This window comes from Nothobranchius furzeri, chromosome 2 (genome assembly GCF_043380555.1).
Source record: "Nothobranchius furzeri strain GRZ-AD chromosome 2, NfurGRZ-RIMD1, whole genome shotgun sequence".
NCBI classification, from domain to species: Eukaryota; Metazoa; Chordata; class Actinopteri; order Cyprinodontiformes; family Nothobranchiidae; genus Nothobranchius; species Nothobranchius furzeri.
In genome coordinates, this window is record NC_091742.1 from 86,947,558 (window position 1) to 86,968,426 (window position 20,869).

Here is a 20,869-nt window from a genome sequence, read left to right on the forward strand (position 1 = left end):
CAAATAAAAACATCCCGCTGGGGAGAGAGAGAGAAGCAGCTCGTGAGAAAGTTTATAAAAGCGACAGATCTGACTGACACACACACACACACACACACACACACACACACACACACACACACACACACGGAGCGTATCCCACCAATCAGAGCCCCACGCCTGCTCTGATTGGCTGACAGATCTGTCAGTCAACGCGGGGGGGTGGGGGTGGGGGCGTGGCCATGCTGAAGGCTGACCCGGAGTCTGATCCAGGCGGTTTTACGCACAGACCGGACAGTCCACGCACGGATTCTCAGAGTGCGAGTTTCTCCTGGATGGAAAGAGGGAAGAGTTTAGGAGAAGAGGAGGAACAGTCCGAAGGAATTAAAGAAGAGGAGAAAGTGAGGGAAAAGTCCGAAAACAGACGCACACGTGTTTTCTAACTGAAGACAACAGGAGGAGAGAGAGTACGCGCGTCTCTCCACTTCTCCCACCATCACCTCCTCCATGTCGCTCCCGGGCTCCCCTCCGCTCCTGTCCCCGGGCTCGGGCGCCCCAACTCCCGTCGGGCTGTACCGTTCCGCCCCGGAGGGGCTCCACACCTCCACCGGCACCTCCAGCCCGGTGCACACCAACTCTCACCCGCACTCCCTGTCCCCTTCTCCGCGGCTCACCAGCAGCATGCTCAGCGCCTTCCTGCCTGGACCCGGAGGAACCCTGTCCGGTCTGGGGAACGGTGGCGGAGCCCTGGGCTCCCTCGGCGGACTTGGCTCTCTGAGCGCGGCCGGCCTGACTCCCCCCTCCCCCGGCTTGGTGCAGACACCGTCCAGCCCGGGTCTGTGCAGCGAGTGCAAGCTGGTGGAGGTGCACGGCGTCAAGGTGGCCAGCTTCAGCGTGGACGGCCAGGAGCTGATCTGCCTTCCGCAGGTGTTCGACCTCTTCCTGAAGCACCTGGTGGGCGGGCTGCACACCGTGTACACCAAGCTGAAGAGGCTGGACATCACGCCGGTGGTGTGCACCGTGGAGCAGGTGCGCGTCCTGCGGGGGCTCGGCGCCATCCAGCCCGGCGTGAACCGCTGCAAACTCATCTCCAGGAAGGACTTCGAGATCCTCTACCAGGACTGCACCAGCGCCAGGTCGGTCAGCGCATAGTCCCTCATAGAGTCCAGCTGCGCCACACTCACACACACACACACACACACACACACACACACACACACACACACACACACACACACACACACACACACACACACACACACACACACACACACAACTTCATCCAAGGCTAGAAAGTGGTTCTGGCTCCGGCTGCCTCAAAGTTAGATGCTGGGAAATGTTTAGCAGGAATGTTCTTTAAAAGGTTTTCCGCACTGATCCTCACAGCAGATGATCAGGTTAGGCCTGTAGGCCTCAGTGTGGCACAAACTCATGGTAATAATCATGTTTTAGGTTTCTGAGGCCAAAACAGCAGCTGGTCTGTTTAAGACTGGAAGAGTTTGATGATTATTATGTTACTTGTGTCAATGTGGAGAAAAGTGTGTGTGTGTGTGTGTGTGTGTGTGTGTGTGTGTGTGTGTGTGTTTGTGTGTGTGTGTGTTCATGTGTGAAAAATTGTAAGAGATGGCACACTGATGTGTGTTGTTGTGTAAACACATTACAGAGCTCTATTTGTAGTGTGTTGTGTATAATGGTGTGTGTGTGTGTGTGTGTGTGTGTGTGTGTGTGTGTGTGTGTTGAAGTTGCTGCTTCAGCTTTTCTGAATGAAATCATGACCGTTTGTCTTCTTTATGCTGTATTTTCTTGATTTTGCAGCGTTCCCACGAATGCAAACCCATTCTGTTTTAGAAATTTAACAAAAAAAAACAACAACTTGGAGCCAAAAAGTTGAACTTGTAATGAAATTAAACTGAGAAACTGCTTTTGATTGTGTTTTTCAGCCATAAGATGAGAACGGATCTGCTTAAACAGATCTGGGTGTGCCAAAAAATAACAAAAAATGAAACAGATTCCTGTTCAAAAGCAGCAAAAACAAGCTAAAGTCTTTGAAACTAATCAAATGTCCTTTCCCCCCTAAATTACATCTTTATTTGTCAGCTGTGAAAAGCAAAACTAATTAGTCTGAGATTTTTTTGGCAACAGGAAGCACAGGAATAGCATTTGGACCATGCAGAGGACTGGGTTTGCGTGATGGCGTTAACAGAACTGATAACAGGCTTTATTTTTACATCAGCGCAGGTTATTTCAGTCAGAAACCCGCCATCAGATGGAAACCTGCCAGCCTGGGCTGCTTGCTCCGAACTTGTTTCTGACTTTCAGATGGAAAGTGGAAAGATATTTATTTCTTATTTGAAAAAGTGTTTTATATCCCAGTTAGTTTGAGAGAAATTAGAAAAGACTCATGGAGTTTTTCTGAGAAGTGGGAACTATGATGACCTACAGCCCAGTTCTTAACCCTCAGGCAGCTCTGTTATATCGTGGTGGTGGGGGGGGGGGGGTCATAATGATGATCCTTTTGGACAGTATTAAAATAACAATCATGAAACTGCGTAATTTGCCAAAACATTGGCCAGAATGGAAGGAGATGGCTAGCACCGGTGGCAGACTTTTGTTCTTCAGTGGTGATCAACACGAATAAATAGGTGTTTAAGAAAATATTGATACAATGAAATATCGCAATATCTGGTGTTACTGAATTGTTATTGTTTTGATTTTTGTGTTGAACATTTACATACTAATATTTACTATATGTCTTTTTATTTTACAATTTAAAATCCAACAGCTATGTGGCAGCGGTCTTTACCACCGTATTTCAACGGAACAATGAGATCTCGCAATAACAACGGATTGATTGGTGAAGTGTCTGGCCTGATGTTTCCAGTGAAATTCTGCCTTAAATTGGCCAAAAGTAGCTGGCTTTGAATATCTCACTATATTGCAGAATTTTCTGTCCTCTACTCTGATATAGCATTGTCAGATTCGATGTAATACACAGCCCTATTTATAAGAGTATAATTTTTGATGGTCCAAATACTTACTTCTATACTATTTAAATGTTTAGCTAATACAAATTTTGTAGCATTCTTGCTAATGTAAAACACATTTATGTAAATAAACATCTAACACGGACAGTTGGTGCTACTGAAAAGCTGAGAAAAATTCTGCGGAAGCCCAGATGTCCAAATGAAGTCAGTGCTTGAAAATAAAACAATATGGGGAAAAATATGTGCCACAGAACATGTGGAGGTCATTGCTAACAATAATTTAGGCTTTTTTATGTACACGTCATTTATCACCAGTGTGTTTTGCCCTCATTCCGCCATGTGTAAGGTTAACCTTCGATTTTAGTGTGTGTCATTAGTTTAATGTAAGAAAAATCCAGGAATTTGATTAACGGAACACAACTTTTTTAAACATCTTCTTTTTTTAACACAGCTAAAAAGTTGTTTTTACCTCGTTTTGGTTCAGTCTAAGGCTGGGTGATGTATAGATATTTTTTAAAATATTGGTATAATTTTTAAACAAGATATAAGATGACTTTTTATTTTTCTATAGATATAACTGGTCAAACTGCTTTGCTGGCGATTAGCCGCTATATTAGCGACATGTTGCTCCATCTCTAAGCGGTTATTACGTGTATTCTCACAAGTTAGCTCAATCTGAGAGCCTCTGGGTAAATATGCTGCTCTAAACTTTGCATTTGGCGTCCAGGGGCCTCATTTATAAAGCTTGCTTACGCACAAAACGGGGTCGGAAAACTGCGTAAGCAACTCTCCACGCAAACTTTGGCATTTATGAAAGAAAACTTAGCGGAAAAATGTGCACAACTTTAAGTTGACTAAGAACCTGGCTTACGCACATATTGGACATGCAGTGCTGCTGCTGAGAAGGATACAATTATGAAATCCTGCAGTATTATCACTTGTACTGCTTTGTTGTCACACAGAACAAGATCCCCCACATGCACGCACACACATGCGCACGCACACACACATGCGCGCACACTCACACACATGCGCATGCACGCACACACACACAGCCTTAAGCGCAGAATGCAGAATACCAGCAGGGGGACAGATTGAGACAGAATGTCATGCGTCTGTGACAGTGTGTGTCCTGTCACTGTGACCCGATTGATCATGCACCCTGGCTACTTGTACAGAGGAGTTCTCCGTTTGGCTGACTGGTTAGTGCGCGTGCCTTTCACCCGGGAGTCTGGGGATCGAATCCTGATTGGACCATTTTTTTAATATCCGCCACAGATCTCTCTAAAGAACTCAACATTGACGGCTTCAGCAACGCTGTGCCACTCCGTGGATTTTCTCTTATTTGTTTGGCAAAAGCACTTCCTTTCATTTCTCCACCTCACCCACAAGTACCTCATTTTCTGCTTCTGTGAAATAGCACTTCCTTGATCTGCCTTGATCTACGGTCGCCATGTCATTGGCGGAGTGCTGCAACAGCCAACTTATGTATATGCATGAGGTCCACAAGGCACTTTGCATTGACTATTTATGGCAGTAAGTGGGCGTGGTGAGGGTGGGATGTGACTAAAAAGCAGCTGAGAACCTTTCTAGATAGTTTCTGATTTATGAAGCGGAGATTGCGTGCAGCTGTGTGTACTCCATGTGTGATGGATCACAAACCTACATTTTTTAGCTTAAGTATGGTTATAGTAAGGATTCTACGCAATGTTTGATAAATGAGACCCCTGGTTTTTAATTATTTGGGGACGTTTAACACCAACAGAGTTCTGTTTATCCATCCTGCTTGTGCGGAGAGACGAGTCAAACCCCTCCCTCCCCTGTGTAATGAGGAAACATCTAGGGAAAGCCGGAGTGGCCAAATGACCTCAAACATATTGGAAGGGGTTGAATAGTAAACTATAGGGTAACTGTTTTATTTTGAAGGCGAGCTCAACGGGTGAGAAATGTTGTTCCGTTTTTTTCCGCTCTGGTTTGCTATGCTAGTAAATACTCCATTACGAGCGATTCTGCTGAAAAAGTTAAGAGTTTGTAAGGCGTGGGTTACAGCGACAGTAGCCCGAAAATAACACTCATAAAAGAGCAACCAGAGACTCTGAGTTATTACAGCATAATCGCTGATATGAGCCAACACTGTTAGATTTCAGCCATGTTTGCCCTAATAACTTAATAACCCATGTGATCTTCAGTAGATGCAATTACATCATCATACATTTAGCTTAACACGACAGATATTTTTTTTCCTCTGGACAAGAAATATACGATATGGCCCACCTCTAGATGAAATATTAATAATTTTACATTAATTATAAATATAAAATTAAAAAGTGCCTGTGGGACATCTGATACACCTCTAGCTCGTGTGTGTGTGTGTGTGTGTGTGTGTGTGTGTGTGTGTGTGTGTGTGTGTGCGCGTGTGTGTGTGTGTGTGTGTGTGTGTGTGTGTGTGTCAGCAGACAGCTGTACCAGTGTTTCTAAAGCTCAGACTGGTAGAGAATAGACTCTAAGGTTAAAGTTGGACAAAAATCAATACATTTTTATGCATTTAATCTACTGATTCATGTAAATAATTTCTCAAGACAGCTTGAAGTCAGTTAACTTATTAATATTTTACAGGAGGAGAAATATTGAGATATGTATCATATATCGGAATTCAGCTAAAAGATAGAGATATAAGTTTTGGTCCATATTGCCCAGCCCTGTTAGTCAAAAACAAAGTAAAGAACCTAGTAATGCAGCCGCCAATTTACTTGTTGTCTTTTAGTCTCAAAATGTCACAATTGATCCTCATTTTGTTTTGTGATTTAGTTTGTCGGAATGCTTCAAACGTGGTCCAAAGTGTGTGTGTGTGTGTGTGTGTGTGAGAAATTTGAAGTTGAGAGTAAATTAAAGTACATAAATCTTCCGCAGTTCAAAATTCCTGAAACAAAAACGAAGAAGAGGTTTATCTTGGAGGAACTTCTGACCTCTTCCTTCTTGTGTGAACTCAGACTGACTTCTGACGTCAACGTTTGTGGATTTTTTTTTTCCACATCTGAGGATGTTTGTTTATCTGATCTCGCTGTCCTGCTGCAGGATTACTCTGAGATCATTTTAACGATAAAAACAAAAACCATTCTGTGTTTTACTGGATTTCTGGAAACTCCTTGAAACATCCCAGACTCTCTGGCCAGGCCAGGCGGTGGGAAAGCTGGCCGTCGTCTCCCAGCTGGGTTATTTTTGTGTTGCTGATGATGATAGATGGCTGCTTTTGGCTGGCATGCGTTCGGTCTCGGCTAATAATTAACACAGGATTGTGTTGCTGTAGAGTCTCTGGATTGTTGCCGTCTGACCTCTGTTTTTACCCCACAAACACACAAACTGTCCTGCTGGTGATTAAACCTCAAGTGCCTCACCTGTGTTTTTTTTACCTGTTTTCACCTCTCAATAATTCTCTTTAGCCCCATCGTCCTCTTGATCATCTCGTCTTCTTTCCTCCTCACACACACAAACACACACACTCTCTCTAAGTGATACATGTCAGGGGTAATAATGGATCATGTGAATGCACATGGAACAACACGGCTGGAGAGCTATTGTTGTTGAACGCACAGCGAACACACACTCCTTTCCCTCCAATCATATTGTCATTCTTCTAATGCCCCCCCCCCCCCCCCCCCCACACACACACACACACACACACACACACACAATATTATTCTCTGGGAAAAAAGAAAAGGAAATATTAAATGCTCACACACCCATGCACTGAGGAAAAAAGAGCTCCCACTGTGCTTGGTTTTCTCTGTAATCCACACAAGTGTGTGTGTGTGTGTGTGTGTGTGTGTGTGTGTGTGTGTGTGTGTGTGTGTGTGTGTGTGTGTGAAGCCAGTTACGTCTTAAATCCACCCGTCCCCTCGCTGCCGGTTTTGTTAACTTGTGTTTTGTTTCCTTTTAATTTAAAGTGCTTTTGATGTGAGCTTATTAAGGATCTTCTGTTTTCACTGAGAAGAAAACCAAAATATCAGAAGTGAGAAAGTTAGCAGAAACCAGCGTTCCCACACTAAACGGGGTTTATTCAGAGCTTCAGCTGGGGGAATGAACTCGCATCTGCTCAGGTTGGCTCTTCGGTCTGAACACGCGGAGGCCTTCCTGGGTCTGCCGGGACAGAGAGAGTTTGCAACAAGAGAATACGCAAACACACCAAATTGGTCACTTACAACATTTTTGCTTTGGTCAAAAATCAGAATTTATTTCATCACATGAGGGCAAATGTGCTGAATTAGTTTTCACCCCTAGAGTGTTGCATTTAATTTGACATAATTTGTGATGAAGTAGTTTTTAGCTTTCATCTGTTACAACTTGCAACGGCTGCAGGTTAGAAACATAATTATGTGGGAAATCACCAAAGTATCAGTGGGACTAACACAACTGTTAATTTCATAAATGGCCGCCTCACATGGGTCACATGACACAAATACACACAAGTTGCACAAAAATTGTATTTTCACCATTTAGAGTGTTTCTCAAGGTCAAGGTGCCTGTCCTTGCGAGGACACTGTCCTTCCTTGGTCAAAGAAAACGGCTCAATGGAACAGACCTGCATCACGTGGCCGCGGCTTTCACGGCGGTCACGTGACGTCACGTGACACGGGAGATAACGTTATATTTTCTACGTAATAGTTTCAATATAAATATATAATGAGCCTTTTACTTTTTAAATTGTGTATAGATTTGTTAAATATGTAAGCTAGTTACTACCCGCTAGCCACCGAAGCTGCAACTGCTAAGCAACTAACCAACAATGGATAACTTCTTTGGATCTAACAAAAAAAACATTTTAAATTAGTTGACTTACATTTATACTTGAAAATTGTCCCCGAAGTAGCTGCCGGCTTCTGATCTGCAGTCCTTTTCAAAATACCGCGGTGTATTCTGGGTAATTTTTGACCAAGGCTTGGCTACAAGACACCTCCCGTGTATCCTCGCTTAGCTAGCTAAACACTAACAAATGGAGAACACACGCCTCGGTAGAACATTGGAACACGTCTTGGCAGTTCCTGGTGACGGATCTCCTAGGCAACTGGGGCGGGTCCAAGACATCAAGGCGAGGGTCATTGGCATTGAGAAACACCCTTAGTCTAGTGTGTCTTGATTATGTCCAAATTTGACCAAATTGTGGTCTGAATTTGCTGGTCAGCTCCTCCTAACGTGTCTTTTCTTACACTTCCTGTCTCTAAGAACTGTGTGAAGTTCTGAGAGGAAATAATTCTGTTAGGATTTTTGAACAGGTCACACGAGTTGAGATTCTTTTGGAACTTTAGGAGATGTTTCCCAAGGGAATGCTGGTTTCCAGCCGCCCCAGCCCAGAGTCTGGTTTTAGCTAAACTGATGCGAAAGGACAGATCATGTTTCATAATGAAGTTCTAAAAGTATCACCACTTCTGATCTGGTGATTTACCATTTCATTAGTTAAAAACTTTTGTTTCTTGTTTTAAAAGTTGTTTATTTTTATTTTTCTTTGCTTTTTCGTCTGTTTCAAACACTGAAAACACGTCGAGTCAACGTTAGATAGTAGGAGAGCTTTCCTTAAAGGTACAGTGGCACTAGTTTACCCGTTTAATTATAGATTCACTAGGATAAATACAATAAAGTTTATCTCTCACCAAATAGAATATTTACTAAGAAATCACAATGTAAACAAATAAGCATTACCTGGTATATATTTTGTGTGTGTGTGTGTGTGTGTGTGTGTGTGTGTGTGTGTGTGTGTGTGTGTGTCTGCTCTGTCTTCTTGATCCCCAGTGAGTCGTGGAGGATGGCTGCTTTTACTGAGCCAGGATCCTCTGGAGGTTTTCTCTTGTTAAAAAGGAGTTTTCCTCTCCACTGTCGCTAAATGCTTGCTTAGTATAAGAATTGATGTAAAGACTCTGACACTAGTCAGTGTCTTGATGCAATTTGCTGGGTTCCTTATATAGGAAACTATTTACTGATTGGCTTAATGAACTGACCTGTATTGGAATGTTTATTATGTGAAGTGCCTTGAGACGACTCTTGTTGTGATTTGGCGCTTTATAAATAAACTTGAATTGAATTGAATTGAACCTAGTGGCTTAAACTAGATATTGCAACTGATCTGATTCTCCTCAACTTTATCACAAAGAACAAAGATTCTACAAAACCAACAAATTTGTCCAATGATGTCCTGAGCCATCTCTTTTTTATGGAGTCTTGTTCATTTGTTAGGGCGTTTTGCACTAAGTGGAATACTTTGTTAGTGGTGCAACATTACCCAAAATACAAAATAATTAAAACAATCTAAGCTAAATCTGATCCTGGATGAATATATTGTTATTCATGCTCAGGTGACCAGTGCACTGATGAACATCAAAGTAGAATATTATTTAGAGAAAACAAAGTTATCTGTTCGCATTCAGTCTTGAAAATAGAAGATATCACTCAATCTTTGACTGATCTGTGTGTGTGACTTGGCTGGTGTGACACAATAATCTAGATCACTTTTCCTAAAACTGATGGCGTTATATTTGCTAACTGAGATTAGCCGTAGTGTCGCTCTTGACCGTTAATCAGTTGTAGACCAGTTTAATTAAAATCCTGCTAGTAGGTTCATGGGATGTTTTTGCTAACAGACAAAAATGTTTTATCTGGCATTTGGAGGGAGGAAATTTTATACATTTATCTAATCCAAAGCTTTTCCTAGACATTCTCTGGTGTTTGGTTCAATCTTGACTGAAATGTACAGGAGTGAGTCATCTGCAAACAAACTAATGTGTCTTTTAAACTTTTTATTTGAATGTCACGTCTCAGAAATTGTCGTTATTAAACCATGAGCTGGTTTTGATCTGAGCAAGAGTGATGGAGTGTTTTCTGCTTCCTTCTCACCTCTGTGTGTGCATGTGTGTGCGTGTGTGTGTGTGTGTGTGTGTGTGTGAGAGAGGGAATCGATAGTGAGTGACAGGAGGGAGGGTTGCTGATGTCGGAGTGTTATTCTGGGCTCTCCTTATCACGACAGGCTGTTAGAGCCCACACACACACACGCACACACACACACACACACATACACACACACACACACACACACACACACTCAGCATGAACTCTTATGAATTTGGTTATTTTTATTCGTTTACATGGAGCATTAAGTTCTTTTAATGGGACTCTTGGTTTTGTAAAACACGCATTCAGATGGGTCGGTCAGTTGTTGAGCCTCCGTGTGTGTGTGTGTGTGTGTGTGTGTGTGTGTGTGTGTGTGTGTGTGTGTGTGTGTGTGTGTGTGTGTGTGTGTGTGTGTGTGTGTGTGTGTGTGGACAGAGACAATCTAGAAAGCACAAACAGTGCTATCAGTTGTCCAGCTGCCTCTGGTTACATCTGTGCGTGTTGGTGTTTGCACTCCCCGTTTTTGCATGTCTGTGTTGGTGTGTGTTTCCATGCGTGTGTGTGTGAGTCTGGTTTCAGCTCCGCTTTGTGCTGTTGGTTAATTGATAAAGGTTAAAGCGTTGGCCAGCGGGTAGCTGAGGTCACTCGCTGCAGTGTGACAGTGTGTGTTAAAAGCCAGGCGCTGAGCCGTCCGACGACACTTCAGCACAACCTTTACACCATTTCTAAAGGTCCCGTTCTAAAGATGCTCGTTTAGACAGAAAAACACGAAGTTTAAACTAAAAGTGGAGAATTTTACGGCTGATTTGGTTTGTCTTGATGTGAACGGTTTTACCAGAATCATAAAAGCCTGGTAAAGCCTTTGATACTTTGTAATTTGAATATTTTATAATAATTTTTCTACATAAAATACCCTTAAGATACACTGATGTTGATCAAACTATGTAGATAGAGTTCCTTTCAAAAAAAGTAAGTTTTTGTCTGTGGACCGGTACCAGTCCAGAGATTAACGGCCGTCTGTGCCAAGTGACGTATAATAATTTATCAGTGTTTGGGACAGGAAGTCAGAAATTTTAGTTTTCACTCTTGTGAGCATGAAAAATAATAAATTGAGGAAATGTCAGGAATCTTTTATTTTTTCAGATTTTATGTTGTTGCTTCAGTATAATTTTTCTAAATTAAATTCGTAAAGAAAACTCTTTGGTTAAACTTAAGTTAATAGTTAACTTTATTTATTCTAGTGATTTGAATAGTTATTTTTTCTCGGCTAGTTAGTTTTTTTAAAGTCATTTTAAATGAATGAATTTATTTATTGCATATTTTCCTCAATATTGGAATGGAATGTCCAAATTCTGATCACCAGTCATGTATTTTTGTGCATTTTTACTAAGAACACACGTGGTAACCTTTCGTTTCAAAATGTAAAGAAACAGAAATAGTTTTTATTTCAGTTTCAGATCATCTGAGAGTAAACCTGAACCCGGATTTGGTTTAAATCAACTCTTCACATCTTTTTTATTCTTAGATCTAAAACTTGTTGAAGGAATGGATCAGATCAGCGCCACGGCTCCGCGTATCTGCTCTAAAACGAGCGGCGTCCTCACTTCCGGTGTTTGGGTTCGTGTGTTTTCTACACTTTCTACCCAGCAGCTCGGCTGAGTGTGTGTTTGTGTGTCTCAGGGGCTAAAAAGTTGGTTTCATGCTTCACTTACCGCCTCACCAACCAGCCGGGGCGAGAGACACAGCCAAGATGCTCTCTCTCTCCTTGTCTCTGCTTTCTGTATGAAAACAGAGGAGAGTGAAGGATCACAGAGGGAGAGGTGAAGATCAAAGCAAGAAATATGACCCTCTGTCACCATGGAACAGAACCGATCCTCTCCCAGTGTGTGTGTGTGTGTGTGTGTGTGTGTGTGTGTGTGTGTGTGTGTGTGTGTGTGTGTGTGTGTGTGTGTGTGTGTGTTTTAGAAATAGTGTTCCACAAAGGTTGCTTGAGTCTCTTAAATTTTCAGCTATGCTGCTGCTCTTTATTTCTGTTTAAAAACAACAAAACAATAATTACACCAACATTTTAGTCCCTGTTTTTCTGTCAGCCGACATCTAAATAATTAATTACAGCTAACATCTGGACAGCTGTGGGATAGAGTCTCAGCTGCTGCCTGTATGGCCGGCCCGGCAGGGGGTATTGTTATTAATGGGTTAATTTGATAGAGACAGAAACACGACGTGTAAGAGAAAATAAAAACACTAATCAGATTACGAGCTCGTCGCCTGTGATTATGGTCAGTTTTAGGTAAACTTGATGATGAGTTTTTCTTTCCATCATGTAACTTTGTAGATTAAATTAGACGGATTTATTTGTGTTTAATGGACAAATAAAGCTTTAAAATAACCGTATTAATTAGCGCAAAGAGAGCTGTTGTAACCAGTGCTTGTTTTTTCTTTTATTGCTTTATCTGTGTGCCTCTGACATGTTAAAGTAGCAGAAATAGGATGGAGAGGTATGGATTTCTTATTATATCAACTTTATGCCACTAATTATCGGTAGGTCCTACCCTGAGTCATTTCCACTTATGGAAATTCCGTTTTATATTACCGGACCTTCATAGTTTACACGTTTTCACCGGAATGGCCTAAAAGGACATTGTCCGGGCCATTTCAGAAGCCAACAGTGTACCAGAACAGAAGGGCCAGATAGGGAGCCTAAAGGTTGGTTTATGCTTGACGCGTCCGCGAGGTCCGCACGGCTCCGCGCGGAAAAGTTGCGTCATTTTGCGTCATTTTAACAACCACGCCGCGCCTCCGCACGGCCCAGAATTTCCGCAACACGCACCTCGGAAAATTTCTAACCACGCGGACGGTCGGACACGGAAAAACATGGCGGACCGGCAAGAACTAGTACGGCAGAGGTTTGTAAATACAGACATTTGTATGATTCAGCTCTCAGAGATCACCGTGATCAACATGTTATTAATAATTCTTGAAGAGAAGTAGCTCGCACTGTCGGAAAAGACGAGGACGCTGTTAAAAATGCTGGAATGCCATGTTGTAAACAACAGTAATTTTTACTTCTACTACGGTGTAGCGTTGGATGCATGCTGTAGAGCTCCATGCTGCCCCCTACAGTTTGGGAGAATATTGGCTCACCGCAGAGACGAGCCGCACGAACCATAAACACTGCGAGTTGTGAAGCGCGTTCCATCCGCGAGCCGCATCACCGCGCGGAAAGTGAATGCGTCAAGCATAAACCAAGCTTAAGTCTCCTCCCTTTCCGGTCGGCTCATGGGTCCCCAGATGAATTAAAAAGTCAACGGGGCTAAAAGAGCTAATTTCTAATCCGCTTTGCCTTACGCCCTGGATCGCATATATGTTGTACTGCAATTTAAATAAAAGCTAATGATGGGTGTTTCGACCACGCCTGTCACGTACTTTGAGCTTTATCAGCTTGTAAAAGTTTGTAATTAGCATGACTACAAATCAGACATCGGCACATTGCATATATGACGTCACCACATAATCTCTTATCCCCTAGCGTAGCTGCTACTCACCACATGGCCAGACGGTGGTTCTTTCCTCCTGAAGGAAGGATTTGAAGTGTGCTCCCCCCCCCCACACACACACACACACCCCTTTCAAAAATAAGTGCTTTCTTGGTATCAAAATGCATCTTTAAAATTCACAGACAAATCCGTGGCACATAACAAGCGGAATTAGAAAATAGTGTTTTTAACCCCGTTGATTTGCATTCATTTTTTGTTCTTTCAGGGACCCATGGTCTGGAAGTAGGTGGGCGTGACTTAGGCTCCCTATAGTCGTTGGGCGGGACTTGTGGTTAACTCATGCTGATTGGTTGTAGCTCAGCAGAATATAACATCAGTAGACCTCGCCACGCAACCAGCAGTAGTAAAATTGAAAGAGTTCCTGGAGAAGCAGAATGGAAAGTTGCTTGAAAATCACTGTTTCTAAACTCCCAACGCCAAAAACTACGCTGGAACCCTCTACAACACTGCATCTGGTCATTTTATGGTCTCCTACAGAGTGGGGATTCTTCTGGTCATTGAACACCACTTTTTGCGTCACACAGCCACTAAACACCATATCTGCTTTTTTATGTTTAGACACAGATCAGGTTTGGTTTAAATGGCTTCTGCCTAGCCCCTTCATTCATCAAACGTTCGTAGAAATATTCCTATATTCCTTTATATGAACAAAATTTGCAATGTTTGTACGAACGGTCAAAATCCTGATTTACGAAACACGCGGTGGCCTCTCGTACGCACGCTCCTCTGCACTCGTCTGATGATAAATGCCACCTGTGCATATCCAGGTGCTTGTGTCCGTCACAGTCATTTACATACAGAAACGCCCTCAAATAATCATATTTGGTCACACTACATCTAGAAAAAGTAAAGTTTGTTGCGAGATCGAGACACTGGCTGCTGAAGTGCAGAAGAATCGAACAAGAAGAGAGGTTCCTGTCAGGAACAAATAAAAAACTGAATATGATCAGTTGTAGAGTACGGGTTGTCAGTTCCGTTTTACATTTAAGTAATCGTTCTGTTTGGAGTTAGTTTTATTTGGGAATGTTGTCTGAGAGTGCAGCCTCTTCTGTGCTGTCGTTTGGTCTGGTTACCTTGGCAACGCATGTATGACTGAGGACCAGAGGAGGTTCTGGTGGGTTCTCATAGTCCACAAATGTCCCAAATCACAGCGTAGCTCCAGACAGATCTCATCAGTGAGCTCACGGAAACGCGTAAACTCCAGAGAACATGCTCGGACAAATCCTTAATAATAATAATAATTAGAAACATTTCTTTATCTAGTGCATCTCAAGCAAAATCACGAGGCGCTTCACAAGGACTAAAATTTAATACAATAAAACAAATTAATAATATCAACTAATTAAAAATGATTAAGAGCTTCATAAAAATGGGAAGTAACAATTGTGATTACAAAAACATGAAATCCATTCTACGATGTCAGATTCCCGTCAGGTGTTTTAACACCAGTAATGTGACTCAGCTGTTTTTCCTCCAGAGTAATAATTTATTGGGTTAAATAATTTGTGGTTGAGGAACGTGTGTGGACAACTGAGACCTTCAGCGTTGCGATTCCCCCGTTTTACCACTAGGTGCTGTTCTTATGCATGGTCTGAAGTGTTCTTATATTTAGGAACACTTTCACACAGAGGTACAAAATGATGAATGCCACACAAGTGTAATTAGTTCCTACACACAGATCTGTGTGTAAGTAGGGTTAATACGTGAGGCTCTAGGAGTTTGCTGCTTTAGTTGGATTTACAATAAAAACTCCTTCCGTATATTGGTACTAAGACATTTTAAGACCGCTAAATAGTCTCTTGTGAGTCAGTTAAGTTAATAAAGTGTTTGCCAGCTGACTTTTTCATGCTAGAACAAATCAGTTCACCTTTTTTGATTATTCATTTTTGGCCCAATCTAAAAAATCAAGTGCAATTATATGCTCCAACACTGGGTCACCCTCAGCTAATGCGACACCGGTTAACTTAATATCTAAAATAACAGACTCCGCTTTAGCCATTTCTGTGTTTTCTAATCTTTGTTAGATGTGGCGGCCATCTTTGTTTGGATCAATTCCAAAGGTTAATCAGCTGAAGAAGACGTACGTCTAGTCATTAACTTTTAAGAGTTTGGTTAAAGTGCATCCGGTGGTTCACGGTGGTGTTTGCTGACACTGCTGATCAGTCTAGAACACTCTAACCCGATCTCTGACCAACCGCAAGCAGGTGATAATGTAGCAACATTAAAAATAGTAATAAATAAATCAATGGTTTCATAAACAATCTGAAGTTCCATTTTGCATTTTTCTTTTTTCAGTAAAGCCTTTTTGACACAAAGAACATAAACAACCAAAACACATTATCCAGATTTAAGTTAAAGTAGTGAAAATATTTTATACAGTGAAAAATCGACTATAGTGTTGGACCTAATGATAAAAACATATTTTTGAGTGTTCTTCATTAGGTATTAAAGTACGTTTTTAATTGAGGTGCACGTTTTAGACATTTCTTGTCCTCTAGAACCTCTCAGGTATGGCAACTTTTGAAAAATGAAGAATTGAACATTAATTACAAAGGTTAAACACTTTTAGGCTTACTTTTTCTTCAGTAAGAGCCTCCATCCTGGTTTAAAGGAGGAGGAGGACCCTTGGTTCTTCAGGTGGTTTGGAGTGACGGAGGGAGAGGTGGAGGTGTGTAGCAGGTGAAAGATGAAGGAGGATAGGTGGTTGTCTGCAACAAGATTATTAGATTCCTGTGAACACACACTTCAACATACACACACACTAGTCTCTTAGGTGCACTTAGCAGATTGGTTTAGAAATTGCATTAGGGAGTGTCGCAACTGCTTTTCCTCTCGTTCACCAGGTAATCTCTCCATTCCACCTCCTTCCTTTGTCACATCTCTGCTCCTCCTCTCACCTCCACATCAGCTTTTTAAACTCAGATTTTAATCCTATTTAACTTCCTACAGATCTCTTCTTCATCCTCTTCCTTCGTTGTGTTGTTTGTTCTATCGCTTCATCCTCTCCTCCATCCCATTCTCCTCTTTTTATTCAATCTTCTTGTCATTTACTCCTCCCTCCTTTCCTCCCTCCCTCCACCTGGTCTTATCTCTATTTATTGTGACAGCTTGTCAGGGGTGTGTGTGTGTGTGTGTGTGTGTGTGTGTGTGTGTGTGTGTGTGTGTGTGTGTGTGTGTGTGTGTGTGTGTGTGTTAGAGAGACAAAAAAAGGGAGAGAAAGAAAAGAAAAGCGAGCGACAGATTTACAGTTTACAGCGAGCGGCACCCGCAAACGGTGATATCAAAGAGGGAGACGGCGAAGAGGAGGAGGAGGAGGCCAGAGGAGATGAAAGGAGAGCAGAGGGGAGGAGTTGGAAGAGGGTAAAGAGAGGGCAGCGAGGGGATGACAGGTGATGTGTGTGTGTGTGTGTGTGTGTGTGTGTGTGTGTGTGTGTGTGTGTGCACTCCAACAGACAACATGTTATTAATAAAAACTGGAAAAAATGTAATTATCATCCACTTTGAGAGGAAGAGTGTCTGTTTGTCAGTGTGTTATTACAAAAATAATTATAGCAGGAATCAATTAAAAACATGACAAGAGCATACGTGTGTGTGTGTGTTTGTGTGTGTGTCGCCCACCAGTGCCACAGAAACTTCACCAAACTTTGTCGTTTGTAATTAGCAGTTTAGAAACATGTCAGGAATGTTTTTTAGGAGATTTAAGACACTTTTCTTACTGTATTTGTCTGTGTACTCTTCTTTTTTTTTCTCCCTCTCCAGTTTTTAGGCATGTATTTGTGTGTGTGTGTGTGTGTGTGTGTGTGTGTGTGTGTGTGTGTGTGTGTGTGTGTGTGTGTGTGTGTGTTCATCACCACCCCGTGCATCAAAACTCTTTCCCAGACAGTGTGTTATTAATGAAAATGTATAATAATCCATTTAAAAACATGTCATCATGATTAGAATAATAACAGTGGTTAAACTGACTGAAACGTTTATGGAGGAAGAAGTTCTCATCATCTTTGGTGTGTGTGTGTGTGTTTGTGTGTGTGTGTGTGTGTGTGGGGGGGGGGGGGGGGGGCTTCAGTCGAGTGCCAACTTACCAAACTTCTGTTGTTTCTTCTTTTGTTTACGTATAAAGACATTCAGATGAAGTTATCACAGCCGTTGTCCACCAGTAAAAACTGCAACTCCACGAGTCAATCATGAAAATTACAGGTTGTCTTCACCTGAATTTGTAGTTGGTTATGTGTAAGACTCGAGTGTTTTTGATTCCTGTCATATTTCACATCCTTTTGGATCTCTCTCATGACTGAATTATGGTATTAAAAGTCATGTTCCTCATGATCAAACCAACATTTTGAGATTATTTTAACTCAGCCCTTCTAAATGTAAACAACCCCATATTTGTCTGGAAATGGTTCCATATTATTGACTTAAGATTGTTTAAAGATTGCAAAGAGCTTTGGATTATAAAATTAAAATAAATTCCAGTTGCCTTTGTTGGTTAACCATCATAGAGATGACAATGAGCTGAAAAAAGAGACAAAAAATTAACAACCAAGAAGCTTTCAAAAAGCTAAGAGAATATTTGTCTCGCCTTTGATTTATTGACAAATATTTGGACATTAAATATTCAACAATTATGTTTTTTATTTACTTTTCAGCAAGAAGTGAGACTGAGACTCAGAAGACTGTTTCAGACCAAACGGTTTTAAGACTTCCTTTCTGATCCAAGACCAAAAAACAGTTGCTTGTTAAGAGGTCCATCCATCAATCCATCCATCTTATTTGGAGCCAGGTCATGGGGGCAGCAGCCTAAGCAGAGAGGCCCAGACTTCCCTCTCTCCAGCCACTTGGACCAGTCCTCTGGGGGGATCCCAAGTGTTTGGGCCTGGCCTGCAGAGAGACAGTCCCTCCAGCGTGTCCTGAGTCTTCCTTTAGGTCTTCTCCCAGTTGAACGTGCCCAGAAAATCTCACCAGGGAGGTGTCCAGGAAGCATCCTAACAAGTCCCATTAGTTGTCACACACACCGATGTGTGTGCGAAATTTGTTCTCCGCATTTTACCCATCCCATGGGGGAGCAGTGAGCTGCAGACACAGCCACGCTCAGGAACCATTTGGTGGTTTAACCACCCAATCCAACCCCTTAATGCTGAGTGTCAAGCAGGGAGGCATTGGGTCCCATTTTTTCTCTCTTTGGTATGACCCGACCAGGAATTGAACTCTGATCTCCCATTCTCAGGGCGGACACTCTACCACTAGGCCACTGAGCTGGTTCTAGATGCCCAATCCACCTCAACTGGCTCCTCTCGATGTGGAGGAGCAGCAGGTCTACTCTGAGCCCTTCCCAGATGGCCGAGCTTCTAACCCCATCTCTAAAGGAGAGCCCAGCCAACCTGCGAAGAAAACTCATTTCGGCCACTTGTATCTGCGATCTTGTTCTTTTGGTCATTACCCAAAGCTCGTGAACATGGGTGAGGTTAGGAACGTAGATCAATCAGTAAATCGAGAGTTTCACTTTCAGCTCAGCTCTCCACGACAGACCGGTACAACGCTTGCAGCATTGCAGACACCGCACCAATCCACCTATCAATCTCGCGCGCTAGGGATGTGTATTAGTGAAATTCTAGCGATATGATACGCAGTGGCGGCTGGTGAAAAATATTTTGGGTGGGGCTGTGCTTTTTTTTTTTTAAACAAACTTGTGCTTTCTGAGCTTTGTGCACAACTTCACTATTTCCTGAATTAAGCACAGCTCTTTTATTTCCTGTCTTACATCATTAGACAAACTGATTAATCCAGGTGTGTCTGACTATTGGCACGCTGCCTTTCAGACCAAGGTTGAAAAATACTGCATTAAATTGCACATAAAATAACATGACCATAAATGGTAAATAGGCATTGCAAGAGGCAAGTAACAAAACATTTTGTTTAATTTCAACATTTGAGTGAACACGAAAAATTATGAGCAGGTCACTGTTACAGTAATGGTAGTAAACACTACTTAGACAAAATGCCAGAAATTTACACTGTTAAATATTTCTGGAGTGTTGTGCCAAGGTCAACTTTATACAAAGATCAAGTGGATGCATTTGTGTGTGTGTGTGATACCTCATTTGTACAGAAATTTTGCCCTTCTGTCCTTCTGAGTGGCAAAGCTCTCGATGAGCTTTTTATTGAAGTCAGGAATGTTTGTGACAAGCTTTTTTTCCATGGAGAGCATGGCAAGAGCATTCAGCCCATCCTGTGTCATGGTGTTCCTCAAGGAAAGTCTTAATCCTCTTTAAAGTAGAAAGGCACCTCTCTGATTCGGCTGTGGTCATGGGTGTGGTGACAAGAATCTTCTTTTGCATGGCTCAGGATGGTGTGAAAAACCTGTCATATGATAAATAAAAAACAACAGATAAGTACATAGGAAACACTTTCATAGGAAATAATGTCATCAGTATCCTCTTACAAATGTCATATTTCCCAGTTTTTGGGACAATAAAACATTTCTGATTCTCAATCAGATGTTTTTACATTTGAGGTAAAAACATCTAATTGAGAATCAGAAATGTTTTATTGTCCCAAAAGCTGGGAAATTTGTTTGCTGCAGCAGAAGTGTAACAAGTAAAATGGAATCAGATTGATGTATGTACAAATTTACATGAAATACACATTTACGTGTTTAAATATGTATAATAAGTATGTGTGTTGAAATTAGTTTTTACAGTTATTGCACATTAAACATGTTATTAAACAAATGTCCCTGTTTGTGGGACAACCAAGGATTTCTGATTCTGATTGTCTTGTTCACAGAAATGTAATGTACAGCTTACCTCTGCACCCAGCTGCTGTTGTTCCCTGCATGGCAACGTTAGCTCTGCTGCCTAGCATGGCTAGCTTCACCGTGTTGTTGTCCATGTGTGCCCGGGATGACTCGTGTTTCTTCACCTTCTCAGAACAATGTTTCATGTCTGTAACTCCTGACTCATCCATGCCTTATCTGTCCCAGCCGTTTTGAATAACAAACACGGAAAGCAAAATAACGCATTAGCGTGATTTCATCCAGCTAGCCAAGCCTTCCTGGTGTACCAATTTCGGGAGAAGCCTAGTGTGTACAGTTTACCTCTCTCCTTGTCCTGCTGGCTTATCTTTACGTCGGGCTGATCTGGTCCAAGCTCTTTGACATTAAGTTTTTCCACCATAGTTCTCCTCTCGAACGGATACTGGAGAAGGGACTGAACTGAATTCAGTGGCTGCTGAGATCCGGTATCCATGCTGGTTGTAGTAACCGGCGGCGTCCATGTTACATCTGCGTCACGACCAAAAACGACTCTGCCGAGTTCTACCGAACACCAACGAAACCTTTGGCGGTAGCTACATCGCCCATCATGCTTCTGAAACGTTCTGAAACAACGTCGACGCTGATTGGATACATTCCCATTCCTACCCTTTGATATTCTTGTCAGCAATTGGACAGCTGGTCTCGTCCTGTTTGGGCGATTTGAA

General features: G+C 42.1%; 1 protein-coding gene across 1 annotated transcript in view; it reads left to right on the forward strand.

Moving 5' to 3' along the window:
* The first annotated feature begins 204 nt into the window (after positions 1–204).
* Positions 205–20,869, forward strand: part of dachb (dachshund b) — a 125,930-nt gene continuing 105,265 nt past the window's right edge. The window contains exon 1 of the mRNA XM_015946041.3: positions 205–1,115. Coding sequence (XP_015801527.3) covers positions 487–1,115 — 629 coding nt within the window. The 5' untranslated portion in view covers positions 205–486. The remainder of the gene's footprint in view (positions 1,116–20,869) is intronic.